This window comes from Diabrotica virgifera, chromosome 10 (genome assembly GCF_917563875.1).
Source record: "Diabrotica virgifera virgifera chromosome 10, PGI_DIABVI_V3a".
Classification (NCBI taxonomy): domain Eukaryota; kingdom Metazoa; phylum Arthropoda; class Insecta; order Coleoptera; family Chrysomelidae; genus Diabrotica; species Diabrotica virgifera.
In genome coordinates, this window is record NC_065452.1 from 22,352,965 (window position 1) to 22,369,038 (window position 16,074).

A 16,074-nucleotide genomic window follows, 5' to 3' on the forward strand; every position below is an offset into this window, starting at 1 on the left:
TAAATTGAGGTAAAAATAAAATAAAAATCTGTGGCTAACGGACTCGCATCCAAGCCATTTTTTCACACACACACACACACAAGACAACTTATTTTAAAATTTATTGGAATAAGAGCATGAGAAGAGTTGCCAAAGACAGGGACGAATAGAGGATTGTTCTGAAGAAGGCTTTGGCTCATAAAGAGCTGTGATCTCCATAGAGTAACTGAGTATCTAGAATATCAAGGAGGAGCTACTCATGAATTTTTTGACAAAAATGACGTTGCAGATTTGTTTATAACGTTATCAAATAATAAGAATTTTATGATGTATAATTCCATAAATAAATATTTAAAAATATATTTGTCCTTTTAGGTGTTGCATTTTTTTTGGCTATCAGTGTAATTCACATATGACTTTTCAATCCTCAAAAATGCGTATTTTAGCATTTTTTGGATTTTAAATCGCTTATAACTCACAAACTATCAACTTTTGAGAAAAATGACAAGAGACCTTTTTTATTTTATGGGCAAAAAACTTTGAAACAATATTTTTCGGGTCAATTAAAGTGTTTTTGGCATTTGTTTAAACAATTTCTGCCCAAAAATTTCACCCGGCACCCTTCAGATTTGTTTAAAGAAGGTATTTTTGAACAGGAATCCGCAAAGAAACCGAATCAGAAAATTTTTCATACTGAAACAACCTCACAACCTGGACTAGAATTTTACCCAAGATATTAAATTAAAAAGTTGTTTCAATTTTATTATAAAATTTTAATAAAAAACAATTTTACAAAAACTAGGTTTTGGAAGCAGAAAGATATAAAAAACACATTGTTAGTTTTCCACACTCTATATTGATTAAGTCGCCTCACCCATAAGTAATCAAAACATAATCAAAAGTAATAATTGGCGTTAGCTAAAAGTAGCGTTAGTTAGACGGGTTCTGACCTGTTCGGAGTGATGTCCATTGAGCGATAGGTACTTGGCTGGAGACGAGAGTGTACAGGATACTCTAACCCGTTACCCAAACTACAAAAAGTTATAAAAAATTATGATGACGTATCCTTAGTATCTACACAAGATAATACAAATGATTTTTTTATTAATATGAAAAATGGTTAGTCACGGAATATTTGTTCGATTTGTTATTAATGTTAAACTCTACTGTTATCTTTGCACCAAAATTATATTTTCCATAAATATACAATTTTTAAATATGTTTTTTTATTATGAAATAAATTGATAGACTTACAATCAATTTTAATTTACTTCGGACAACCGATTTCGCTTTCTACCGGAGTAAATAAAAATTTATTGTGAGTACATATTCATTATGGACTCACATATGCAACCTGTTCAACATATTTTTTTATATTTCAACAAACAATGATATATACAGCGTGTCTATTTAAGTTGGAAACAATATATGGGAAACTTTTTTATTATTAATTTTACGAAAAAAAGTTATTCTTCATAAAAGTTCTGCATGCTCTAAAACCTAAGACTCAATCATTAAATATCAAATTTTATCAATATTATACGAGGTATGTCAAAAAATATGAATTTCGTTCAAGGGTAAAGTACGTTTATTTCTCTGAATATCGAAAATTCTTATTATGAAAAGTTGTTTGGAATTAAAAACTAAGATCAAATATGCAATTATATGCTTCTACTTAAAAAAAATATTTTCCAAACTTTTCTCAAATTTATGGATACTTAACTTCGTTTTTATTTATTACACATAAGCTAACTCTTTTATTATTACTTTTACAAAAAAATGTATTCTTTATAAAAATCTCTGTATTTCCTAAGCCCTAAGATGCAACCATCAGATATCACATTTTTTTAATTTTATACGAGGTATGTCAAAAAATTTGAATTTCACTCAGGAGTAAAGTACCTTTATTTGTCACAATATTGAAAATTGTTATTACAAAAAGTTATTTAGAATTAAAAACAATGTTTCAGTGTTCAATTACATCCTTCTAATTAGAATATTGTGAAATATAAAGGTACATACTATACTCATGAGCGAAATTAATATTTTTTGACACACCTCGTATAAAATTAAAAAATATTGATATATCATGGTTGTATCTTAGTTCTTAGACCACGCAGAGCTTTTTATGAAGAATAACTTTTTTTCGTAAAATGAATAATAAAAGAGTTAAGTATCATATATTTGTAATAAATAAAAACGATGTTGGGTATTCATAAATTTGAGAAAAATTTGTAAAATATTTTTTTTTTCAATTAAAAGCATGTAATTGCATATTTGATCTTAGTTTTTAATTCCAAACAACTTTCCATAATAAGAATTTTTGATATTCAGAGAAACAAAGGTATTTTACCCTTGAACGAAATTCATATTTTTTGACATACCTCGTATAATATTGATAAAATTTGATATTTAATGATGGAATCTTAGGGTTTTGAGCATGCAGAACTTTTTATGAAGAATAACTTTTTTTCGTAAAATTAATAATAAAAATGTTTTCCATATGTTTCCAACTTAAGTAGACACGCTGTATACAATGTAGTATTTAGTCACATCAAACATGTAACTATATCTCACATTAAAATACTGAAAATTTTTGTTTTCAATTTTCCACAAAATTCATTACAAATTAGTGGCACTACAGCTGTTTCTGCAGAGTGCCTTTATCAAGTGATGAATTTTTATTATGCCTCTACAGTTTATAGTATTTAACTGAATAATTTGTGGAGCGGAGAGCTGTTTCTCTCAAGTTGGTCATTCAGAATTAAATCTGTATTTTTCTAGATTCTACATGAGAGTTAACACTTTGGTTCCCATATGAATCACCGGTGATACATCAGCTTCAGTCGCTGTTATACCGGCATAAATTTGCATGGACTTCTGTCTGGTACCAAGCACACTGCGCTTATAAATTTATTCTCCCATTCGTAGGTGTCGCTCTGGACGACTTAAATATCATATCGGAATAACTTTTAGGCGGGATTTGCTTGTGATCACCGGTGATTCACATGGTATATGAATGAACCAAAAGAGTATAGTTTTCGTATTTTTCGCCTAGTACCCTTCTGATTTGTTTAAAGGGTACATTTTTGAACAGGAATCCGCAAAGAAACCGAATCAGAAAATTTTTCATACCGGAGCGGCCTCACAGTATGGACTAAATAGTTGCCTAACTGCTACGGCGCTATGTTTGGAATGTTTTCAAAAAAGACAGTAAGATATTTTTTATCTGTTAAAATATATCTTTTTTTCTGTAACTTTTTATAATAAAATAATCAACAAACAATGCGTGATTGTTTTAATTGCAGTCGTCAAATAATGTTATTTTCTTATTACTTTTGCAACTTTACTTAGATAAATCACCCCTGATGCCCACTTGTCCGACATGCTATTAGGTTCACTTACATCCCATCGGCACACTCTGTTTGTCCGATTTTATATACCAACGATATTAATGGTCATTTAAACTATACTCTGCATGGTATCACCGGTGATACACATGGTCCAGAAATAAACCAAGAAGATTGATCACCGGTGATACATATGGTACCACAACGCAGAATCATCACAGTATCATTGGTAGCCAAAGTGTTAAAGAAGATAATATAATAGACAAAAAATTTAATACACAGTGTAAAAAATTAAACAATCTAATTTACAATAGCAAAACACCCAATATTCATATACAAAAATTTTTCGAATTATAGTTTTCAATAGATTTATGAATTTAATAGATAGTAAATTCAGTTATAGCGAGATACAACTTTTATATGAAGGATTTAAACAAAATTTGTCCCAACAGAATAATAAAAAAAATTAAGTAGAATATTTAGGTGTAAAATGTTTTAAATAAAACTGCCAAGAACATAGAAAAAAGTGTCATACATGATATGTGTGGTGAAACTAAAAAGTCACATTAAACATTTCAAAGCTAACATTACTATTGCTATAGGCACAATAGACTATAATAACAAAACAATAGAATAACAATAAACAAAGGTAAGAGTTGACAACCAGGACACCCAAGATATCAAAATACAGGGAGGAGTCCGTCAGGGTTGCGTGCTGTTCCCACTACTCTTCAATTTCTACAGTGAAGCGGTATTTCAAGAAGCGCTCTCAGATTCAATAGAAGGTATATCTATCAATGGAGAAGTTTTAAACAACTTACGCTTTGCAGACAATACAGTAATAATACCGGATAACAAAAATGATTCACAGAACGTAATGCAACGCCTTAATGAACGCTGTCATGAGTACGGACTGAAGATGAATTTAAAGAAAACTAAATGCATGATCATGACTAAATCAGCCAATTAACTATTGAAGATACTGTAATTGAGAGTGTGGATAACTACAAATACTTAGGAACATGGATAACATCAAATGAACACCAAACAAAATCATTCATTAAACTTAAAAAGTTTCTTTGTTGTCGGGATACAAGGTTAGAACTACGCCAAAAGATTTTGGAAGCGTGGACATTAAAACAAGTCCATCTGAATAAGTTTTCAATTTTGGTATTACAGAAGAATCATACGAATATCATGGATTCAAAGAATATCAAACGAGGAAGTAACTAGAAGGATAGGAAATAAACCGGAAGCAATATTAACTATAAAACGACGAAAACTTGAGTACTTGGAACATGTGATGAGATGGCAAAATACTCATTATTACAACTTATTATGCAAGGCAAAATCCGAGGAAAGTGAAATGTGGGAAGAAGAAGAACATCCTGGCTTAAGAACTTAAGGGAATGGTTCGAATGCAGTAGTGCAGAGCTATTTAGAGAGGCAGTCAACAAGGTCCGCATTGCCAGGATGATTTTCAACCTTCGATAGAAGATGGAACTTAAAGATGAATTAATTAAGATGAACTTAATTAAACAAAGATCCGACGGAAAAGTAGCAAAAACAAATTAAACTGGCCTTAGAAAATTCAAAATCCTTAATATGAATCCACAGCCTCCTAACTTATACTCTTTTATTAAACTACACAAACCTGACTACCCAATAAGACCTGTAGTTTCTTTTTATCCAGCTCAGTCATATAAAATTTCAAAAAAAAACTGTTAGAGATTATTTTAGATTAGAATACACTAAATTTCCACCTAAATTTACCGTAAAATAAACAATAGAACTATACTGCAATCACAATAAAGATGCACTAGAAATAACCAAACCAAGACACGTTGAATGTTACGAGGAGCACTCCCGAATCATGATTTACAATGTACATATGTACATTGTAAATCCCAAATCATGATTTACAAAGTTTATCATGATTTGGGAGTGTTCCTCGTAACATTCAACGTGTCTTGGTTTGTTTATTTCTAGTGCATCTTTATTTTGATGTTAGTATAGTTAATAAAATACATTTTCAATTACCCAACAACTCCAGATTAATTTCATTTGATGTATAAAATATTTTTCCTAGTATTATTCCTACAGAACCTTTTGTTCTTGTAAAAAAACCTTTTAGACCATAATATTACAAATCCAATACTTACATTTGAAATTTTACATCTTTGAAATTTGCATAAATCAGGATTATTTTGAATTTAATAACCAAATATATACAAACATCATGAGCAATTAATTATTTAAGCTCATTACTGTCAGGATATTTTTATGGACTATCTAGAAACAAAGATTTCAAAACACCCTGTATTCAAACAGTTTTTATATTGGTGGAGATACGTGGACGATATATTGGTATGCTTTACAGGAACTAACAGGCAACTTGACCATTTTTTTGCTTACATTAATTCACTCCATAGTCACATTGAATTTACAATAGAAACAGAACAGAATCAATCCATAATTTTCTAGATTTAAAAATTATCAGACTTGAAAACAAACATGAGTTCTCCATATTTCATAAACCTACCCACACCGACACAACTATACACGATTCATCATCCCATCTTACATGCATTTCCTTCCCAAACATCCCAAAGTTTGGCATATTGGACTCTTCTACAAAATTAAGAAGCTATTTCCATATCCCCACTTCCTGTTACTAAAATCATACCTAACCAATAGACACTTCCTTGTCAGACAAAACCAAGAATACTCTTCTCTGAACGCCATAAAATCAGGGGTACCACAGGGCGGTGTACTCGGACCTATCCTGTATTTGTTGTACACAAGTGATCTTCCTACTACACCGATGGTTACAATAGCCACATTTGCGGACGATACAGCTGCTCTTTCTTCACACGAAGACCCAAAGATGGCATCAAGACAACTTCAAATCTGCCTTAACAAGATACAAAAATGGCTGTCGAAATGGCGCATGAAAGCTAATGAACTAAAATCTACACATGTAACATTTACACTCCGTAAAGAAACTTGCCCACCAGTACAACTTAACAACAACAATTTACCTCAAGCCGAAGATGTAAAATACTTGGGAATCCACCTAGACAGAAGACTAACATGGCGAAAACATATTTTCACTAAACGCAAACAGTTAGGACTAAAACTAAGCCGTCTATATTGGATTATCGGCAGAAACTCGAAGTTGTCTCTAGAAAACAAACTACTGGTCTACAAAGCCATTATAAAGCCCATTTGGACCTACGGTATCCAACTCTGGGGAGCAGCTTCTAATAGCAACCTAAATATAATACAGAGGTTCCAAAACAAGACGATAAGGCTGATTCTTGATGCTCCATACTACGTACCCAACTACGTGATCCAACGAGACTTAGCAGTTCCAACAGTGCAAGAGGTGATAAGTGAATATAGTGCAACATATCGCGAAAGAGTGTCTGAACATCCTAACGAGTTAGCCAAGCGGTTGTTTGAAGACTTACATGAACATGAAGAAAGAAGATTAAAAAAATTCAAACCAAGAGACTTAATTAATAGGTTTAAGTAATTAGTAATGTACATATCTTTGTAAATAATAACATATTGTAAATATTAGAGGTAATGCCACAAAGTTAGCAATAGCTACATTATAAAACAGGGTGCTTAATGGAGCATCATGTACATGTCATAATCATTTATCAACAAAGACGCTTATTGTCATTACTGATAGATTGCAGAATAAAGGAGTTAAAAAAAATCTTACACAACATAAATGGGCAGTCTATCATAACACGTTACATAGATTAACAGAAATTTCCATGTCAAAAAATAACTTCGGGATAGAATTGAATACCATTAAGCTAATAGCATTAAACAATGGGTACAACGGACAAACATTAAACAAAATTTTAAACCAAAAACGATATAAGGAAGCCCTGAAATTAGTCTTTTCGCCACCAGAGAATTCCAGTGCCTTCTGCTCAATTACATATACAGACAAGATATCAACTAAAAAAGCCAAACGCATAAAAAGAAAGGAATCACACCAGCATTCAGAACAAACAACACCTTAAGCAAATTTAATAAGAACAACAAGAGCCAAAAGACAAAGAACTTACACAGTGGGGTATACAAACTTGTATGTGGTGACTGCCCAAAAACTTACATCGGTCAAACTGGTAGGACCTTTCACAAACGTATGGCAGAACACAAAAGGGCTTTTCATAATAGAAAAACAGATTCTACGTACGCACTTCACCTTCTAGATCATAATTATTCTTTTAACTACTAATTTCAAATTCTCCATATTCAAAATAAAGGCCGTAAGCTATAAAAATGAATAACCATTTCCAATTTCGTTGCAACACGAAACCACAGCCGCATCATTATTCCAGTTCAATCAGAGAGTGCAGCAAGCACCGCTACCGGTTTCGAAACTTATTAGTCTCTCATCAGGAGACATATGCTGCTCTCTCTGACCCAACTAGGGCAAACCCCGGCGTGCAGTCACGGATCGCAACGAACGAAATGGCATGGATGCCCTAGCGGCATCTGCTAGCAAAAGACTAAGTTTTCAATCTAATAGCACATAAAACATCACCAAAAAATGTTGTAAAATTCCCTCATCTTCCTTAGTCTCAGCATCCGTTATGGCTTGCAAATTGTAGAAGCCTCGTAGGTGTTACCAGAGAAGGTTCCCATTGTTTTCAGTCTGTTTGGATGTGAACAACATTTTTGGTGTTGTTTTATGTGCTATTAGATTGAAAACTTACGTCTTTTGCTGACAGTTGCCGCTAGGGCATCCATGCCATTTCGTTGTTGCGATCCGTGACTGCACGCCGGGGTTTGTCCTAGTTGGGTCAGAGAGAGAGCAGCATATGTGCCTCCTGATGAGAGACTAATTAGTTTCGAAACCGGTAGAGGTGCTTGCTGCACTCTCTGATTAAACTGGAATAATGATGCGGCTGTGGTTTCGTGTTGCAACGAAATTGGAAATGGTTATTCATTTTTGATTCACATGTTTACTTACTCTGATTGGAGTACGAAGGGAACCATTCTCGTTGGAAATTTACCGCGCTGAGCAGATGGGACGTGAATAATTATAAATTGTAAAATTCCCTCATCTTCCTTAGTCTCAGCATCCGTTATGGCTTGCAAATTGTAGAAGCCTCGGAGGTGTTACCAGAGAAGGTTCCCATTGTTTTCAGTCGGGTAGGATGTGGAACAACATTTTTTGGTGTTGTTTTATGTGCTATTAGATTGAAAACTTAGCCTTAAGCTATCTTTATTAGAATCTATGCAAATTTAAAATACAGATATAATTCTGAATGACTAACTCTTAAGACAAACAGCTACCCACTCCTCAACTTATTCAGTTAATATAACTCGACAATCACCACGTTTTCAGTTTTTACTTTGACTTATTATCTATTTTACAAAACGAGATTCTTTTTTATCACGCAATAAATTGTTATTACCTTAAACCTTTAATATCAATAACTATAAAGTTTATTTAACTAATAAACAAAAAATGATCCTTCAACAGTTATGGCACACACATTTTTAGAACAAAATAAAATTTACAATAATTTTATATTGTCTCCTGACATTGGTATGTGCAGTAGGTACCATTTGAATTGAATTACAAGTTTTTAAGAGAATTTTCCTCGCTTTGAACATATGTATAAGGTTTTGAACACACTGTTTACACACTGAACTTATTTATAAACTCAGTGAACACACTGAGTTTATAAATAAATAAAAAAAGCGTGGCTCTCTTTTGACAGAAGTGAATACTTCTTATAGATTCGATTAATTTTGTTTATTTTTATATATTTGTTTATAAGAAGATAAAAACAATAAATGGATTGATTTGATGCCATTTTAAAATGTTTCCATATTTATAAATTTAATAAACAATATTGTTTACTTTCAATTTTTATTAATATGTATACGGGATTAACATATAGTGTAAAAATTAAATCTACTAATATCTCTAATAATCCACCTTGCAATAAAAGTACTAGTTTAATGTCACAAGCTTTTCACTTGTGGCTAAGTACGATCCTGGCATCTGTCAGATTCGTCAATAATTACATGAAATAATTCTCGACACATCCAATACACTATGACGTCATAATTGACGAGTCACTGAAAGAAGGCTCTGAGAAGCACAATATCTAAAATTGATTTCTAAAGAGAGCAGGAATTTTTCATGGATGGTTTCTTGTTGGAAAGTACCTGGGTCATTCCATATCAACTCAACACACCTAAATTTCTACCCCTCTTCAGATTTGGTTATGATTTGGAATACACGACATAGTGGCTAATAAGGGAAACAAGAATACAAAATTTTAAATTTTTATCTCAAGCCGTTTCCGAAATATGGTTATGTAAAGTTTTCCAAAAAAATCCAAAACACCGCGACCATACTTCATTGCAATGGTTGTAGAAGCTGTCCTAATTGAGCTAGAATGCTGGGAGAGGTGTCATTGTGCAGCATTTTTAAAGTTCTTTACACTGATATATACAACATGATATTATGATAAACAAGTTTTTCTCGAACAAAAAAAATATGTTTTGATTAAGTTTTTTCCAAAAAGTACATAATTTAAAATTTTCATAATATTCCTACAAATAGATAGTACTGTTGTTAATAACATATAAACATTTTATCATGGGATGGTGATGGGTTAAACATAAAAAAATTAATTTCACAAGCTGGCGACTTTAAGGAAGAATCCTGAAACAGGTCGATTTTTATTTTTAAATTGTAATTTTTTGGCATATATATCATATTAGTGACGTCATCCAGCTGGGCGTGATGACGTTATCGACGATTTTTAAAATGAGACTATAGGTCGTGTGCTAGCTCATTTGAAAGGTTATTCAATTCTCTGTTCAGTAATAGAAACATTAACATAATTGTTTATACAGGGTGGCAAAAGTTTTTTTAAATTAAATTAATTGACAAAAAAGACGAATGTATCTAATTTATTTATTCAAAATAGCTTTTACTGCTGTCAGAAATCAGAAAAAAATGTTTACTTCACAAATAAACATTGATTTTCGCTTAAATTAAATGTTCAAACTTTCAAAATGCAGATGTTGGCGGGAGCTGGCTTGAACTTTGAATTTAAGCTAAAAGCAATGTTTATTTGTGAAATCTGTGAAACATTTTTTCTGTTTTTTGGCAACAGTAAAATCTAGTTTAAATTAAATAAATTGCATACATTCTTCTTTTTTTGTCAATTAATTTAATTAAAAAAAAATGTTTTGCCACCCTGTATAAATAATTATATTATTGTTTTTATTACTGAATAGATAATTGAATAACCTTTCAAATGAGCTAGCACACGACCCCTACCCTCATTTAAAAAAATCATCGATTACGTCATCATGCCCAGATGGATGGCGTCACTAGTATGATATATATGCCAAAAAATTACAAATTAAAAATAAAAATTGACCAATTTCGGGATTTTTCCTTCAAGTTTCCAACTTCCGAGATTACTCGTTTATTCCTTTCATTTGCACCATACTATATGTGTGAAATTAATTTTTTTATGTTGAATCCATCACCATCTTGTGTACCGTAACATCATGTTGTATATATAAGTGGAAAGAGCTTTAAAAATGCTGCAAAATGACACCTCTCCCAGCATTCTAGCTCAATTAGGACAGCTTCTACAACATTTCCAAAAAAGTACGGTAGCGGTGTTTTAAATTTTTTTTGGAAAATTTTACATAACCATATTTCGGAAACGGCTTGAGATAAAAATCTAAAATTTTGTATTTTCCTTCCCCTAATCATCCACTACGAGTACTCTAAATTTTAACAAAATCTAAATTGGTTAAGAAAAAAATTAATTCAAAGTGTGTTGATTTGACCTGGAATAGCTCACCTATTAGGGGAGTGCATATAGATTTTAACTTCGGAAAAAAATCAAACAAGATAGAACTTTTTGTAATTTCATTAAGAAATGTTTAATAAACAACATATCAAAAAGTTCTACTCGAGAAGTGGGTGCTTCATTTTTTATTAAACAAATATACTGCGAAATTAGATGTTTTTTTAAATAACTCCGAAAATATAAATTTTAGAAAAAAACTGACTTGACCATTGCAAAATTCAGAAAATTTTACAAAAAAAACCTTATATAAAGATTTTTCTAAAATTAAATCTGCAGCTTCTATATTTTTTATTTTTAACGCTAAAGTCACCCTTCTCACAAACATTGGCGCACTGTAAACTAGCGTACGGCGAAGTGCACGGTTGAGTTATTTTAATGTAATTTTTTAACTAATGGATCAAATGAAATTTTACAAATTGAATATGAAAGAAGAATAATTAAGCTATCTTTTGGTTATAATAGAAAGAAATAAAATGTATGGGCATAAGTAAGGTGTGGGCGGAAAATGAGCCTTACATGAATTTTGTTTAAAAATGATTTAAAAATGTGTAACTAATACAATTTTTCTTATAAGACTCTCAATTTTGCACAACTTACCTTTCAAGCATCTCGCTAAATGATGTTTCATTAAAAAAAAATCTCAAAAATTTAATTCAAATAATATGACGTCTCAAAAAATGTAATTTTTGAAATTTTCGTAGTTTTATAGAATTACCACCAATTTAACACGGTATTACTCAAGTTTGAACAGATCTATTACAGTTTTATAAGTGCTTTTTTAAAGCTTAGGATGTAATCTTTAAAATGAACTAAATTATTTTACTATAGAAATGAAATAAACTATTTCTTTTTAAGAAAATTAAGAAAGATAACAAAAATGTAATACAAAAACCGAAAATTACCAGCTAAAAAAATGTTCATACAACGTGATCAAAACTTTTTTCTGTAAAACTTACCTAAATACATTTAATAATAAGCTTCAACAATAATAAATGTTCAGCAAAAAAACTTTTTTTGGCTCTTATACAGTATGTCTGCTTAACTTAGAACCTATTGATAACTTTTTTATTATCATTTTTTCGAAAAAAAGTTATTTTTGATAAAATACTCTGCATCGTATATAATCTAAGAATCAAATCAAATATAATCATCAAATATCAAATTTAATTAATGTTATACGAAGTATGTCAAAAAATATGAATTTCACTCAAGAGTAAAGTACCTTTACATTTCCCAATATCGAAAATTGTTATTAAGAAAAGTTGTTTGGAATTAAAAACTATGTTTTAATATTCAATTACATCCTCCTAATTAAAATATTATGAATAATAAAGGCACTTAACTCTTAAAAAAAATTTAATATTTTTTACATACCTCGTATAAAATTTAGAAAGTTTGATATCTGATGGTTGTATCTTAGATTTTAGACCAGGAAGAGAATTTTATCAAGAATAACTTTTTTTCGTAAAAGTCAAATAAAGTAGTTATCATAATTGTAATAAAATGATGATGAGTATCCGTAATTTGAGAAGAACTTGAATTTTTTTTTCGATTAGAATGATGTAATTGTATATTTAGACAGTTTCTAATTTCAAACAACTTTTCATAATAGCATTTTTTGATATTCTGGAATATAAAGGTACCTACTTTACTCTTTAACGAAATTCATATTTTTGACATAACTCGTATAAAATTGATAAAATTTGATATCTGATGGTTGAGTTTTAGATTTTTGACTATCCAGAGCATTTCATTAAGAATAACTTTTTTTCGTAAAATTAATAATAAAAAAGTTTTCCATGTGGTTCCTAGCTACGCAGACACACTGTATAAGAGCTTCTGTATAAGAATTTTCAGTAGTAATTGCACAAGAGCTCTAAAATTATTGAATTTTTCCCGAGTGACACTTTGACAGTTTTAATTTCACGAGCCAAAGGCGAGTGAAATTATGTCAAAGTGTCACGAGGACAAAAATTCTATATTAATTTTAGAGTTCGAGTGCAATTTGTTGCGATTATTTCATGAATAAAACTGTTCAAAACCAAAATTTTATTGTAATTTATTTATGTAAGTACAAATTAGTACAATTAAACACAAAGTTTTTATAAATATTTGACGATTGAAAGTCATCACTTTTATAATTTTTAAAACATTAATTGTCATTAATGTCACTGAATGTATTTTTTCGTAGCAACGAAGGGCATCTGACGTAATATACTTTACGACGGGCAATTATCAAAAATTATCAATTTAATTCAGATTTCTGTAGCTTTCTATTGGTCAGAATCTCCTATGAATGAAATAATCAAATTGCAATGCCATATTCGGATTCAGCATAATCAAAAACAAAATAGAAACATATTTGATCAAAGTAAAATGATGAATTTAACGATATTTTTAAAATTATTTATACAAAACAATTGTTATTGTTTAAACAATTAATAAACAATTAGCGGCCAAATCTGCGAGTAGAACTTTTTACTTTAACATGTATATAAACAAACAAAAAGTTTTTGAAAAATATAAGCTTGTTTGAATTTTTCCGAAACAATGCATGTTTTCGTTCTAATTGCACTCCCCTATATTATGGGGGTTGTCATAAGTTTACAAAAATGAGTGAAAACTATAATTTTGATATCCGGATGACAGTAGACTAAACAGTTAACGTAACTGTTGATGTAACGGTAACATTTCTCGTTTCCTGTTCTTATTATTGAAATCATTATGCTTAAGCCTGGTTGCTACTCATGAACTGATGTATTATATATATTTTCTAAATGCCGAAAGATAAAATACTTGTTAAATTCCAATTATATTTACGATTCAAAAACAAAAAATATAAGTTGAATGTAAATAATCTTAGGATTTGTAAGAATTTGGAAATATACCCGTTTTGCTTTTAATACGTTTGTTCTTCAACTTGCTAACAGAAAATCAATAAATAAATACTCTATACATCATTGGTTCAAATTTGAATTTGATACACCCTGTAGGAAGGACAAGGTACAAGGGTGTATATACATCAAAATCTAGTTGTAGTATTATGTTTTGTTAACACTTTGTATTTTGAATTTTCCTGATATCTTTAAAAACAAAGAAAATACACGGTTTTATTCTTTAACATGTGTTGTAACTAAAACAATACTAAATTAACGATAAAAAATAACAATAGTTACCAAAACTTTAAAAACAGAAAGAACTATAACGTAAACTAATATCGCGTGTTCTCTCTCTAATTCTAATAACAGCTTCACATCGCTTAGGTATGCTGGATATTGAGCAGGCTATTTGATTTTGGTGTATTTAGTTTCAGATAGTAGATATAGTTATTATCTACCGACAATATCCCATAAGTGATCAATACGATTCATTTCGAGACTGTCAGGGGGCTAATTCAATATCTGAATATTTACCTCAGTTAAATATTAAGTAACGACACCAAATCCGTTCTTGCTGTCAAGGAAATTCCACCTCAAAACATCAGAGAGCCTCCATTAAACAATCCTGTCCCTCTTATGTTGCGCTATACATAACGTTCACCTGGGCCCTGATTCTAAATCAAATTTCGACCAAAAACAAGTCGCTTTCAATATGGCGACGGTTGAAATGCGATTGTGCGAGCCTTGTGGATTTTAGTTGAACTAACGAAGTGACGTCATGAAATAGCGACTATCGAAATTAATAGCGACTTTAAAAAGGGTGTTGATATTATAATTTCGACTGTCGAAATTATTTGACACGGAGATGAATGAATGGTCAAAAGCGAGGTTAGGTTTAGTTTAGATGTGTTTTGTTTATTTCTTGCAAGGAAAACTAAAGCAAAAGGTATTATAATATAGCTGGGTTTAATTGAAATTTGCTTGTTTTGAGGAATTAGATAGAATAGTATTAAATTAGAAATATAATAATTGAGAATGTCCACAACATGAATCATCAACTCAATGAAAGATGTAAGGTAATAATCTGGGAAAATTAGTAAAAAACAAGGAAAATTAATTACCAGCTATTTTATTGCTGGACATGCTGAAATCAAATCTTAAGGTTTCCTATATTAGTAATATAGCTGTGCAAAGTCCACAGAAAGTGTGCTATTTTGGTTATAAACAAATTAGCGCTCCGAAATCTTTTTTTATATTATTGCTCTATAGGGCTTTTCATTCACAGTCATTTGTTTCGAGCTTCTGTCATGTGTCACATAATATTAATTTATCTACGTCGTACGTTATTGGTATGTACCAATGATACAAACCAAAGACGTATGACGTAGATATATTAATATTATGTGACACATGACAGAAGCTCGAAACAAATGACAATCGGTGAAAAGCCCTATAACTCCGAAAATTTTAATTTTAAACCTAAACACTCACATAAAAATTGACAGTAATTTAATTCTGCACATTGATAATTTATTCCAATTTCCTTCGACGGAAATTTTCCTCGGAAAATTCGGGTTTTCCAAACAAAATCTTTAATTTTCAACTAAAATTTGAGGGAAGTAATTATTTATCAATAATTAAATAATTTGGTGACAGTGACATAAATCTTTTTTGTTATGAGTGTCTTGAAGATATGAAAATTTGTATGTACAAAGAGGACCGGAATTAAAAGGTATCTAATGGTTCAAAGATTAAAATCCTGTTGTTTATAACTCGGTCGCAAATGCCGGTCAAATTTGACCGGCTATATCTGGAATCAGTCCTCGCAATTCAATTTGTTTTTCTTCGAAAAGGACACAGAAGCCGTGCCCTTTTCAACAGCGTTAACTTAATTTAATTTAATCTAATATTTTCTGAGGGGTTCTATTTGTTTATAAGCCAAAAAATTGATTCTTTATAACATTCCTGAGACCGCTCAAATGG

The 16,074-nt window shown here is 30.8% G+C and overlaps 1 protein-coding gene across 4 annotated transcripts in view; it reads right to left on the minus strand.

Annotated features, from left to right (window-relative positions):
- Positions 1-16,074, minus strand: part of LOC114336422 (palmitoyltransferase ZDHHC20-A) — a 118,843-nt gene that overhangs the window by 41,148 nt on the left and 61,621 nt on the right. For 2 of the 4 annotated variants that reach the window (XM_028286782.2, XM_028286784.2), the window contains exon 7: positions 930-1,010. The exons of the other annotated variants lie outside the window; for them this stretch is intronic. In XM_028286782.2, coding sequence (XP_028142583.1) covers positions 930-1,010 — 81 coding nt within the window. The remainder of the gene's footprint in view (positions 1-929; positions 1,011-16,074) is intronic. 4 annotated transcript variants of the gene reach the window in all.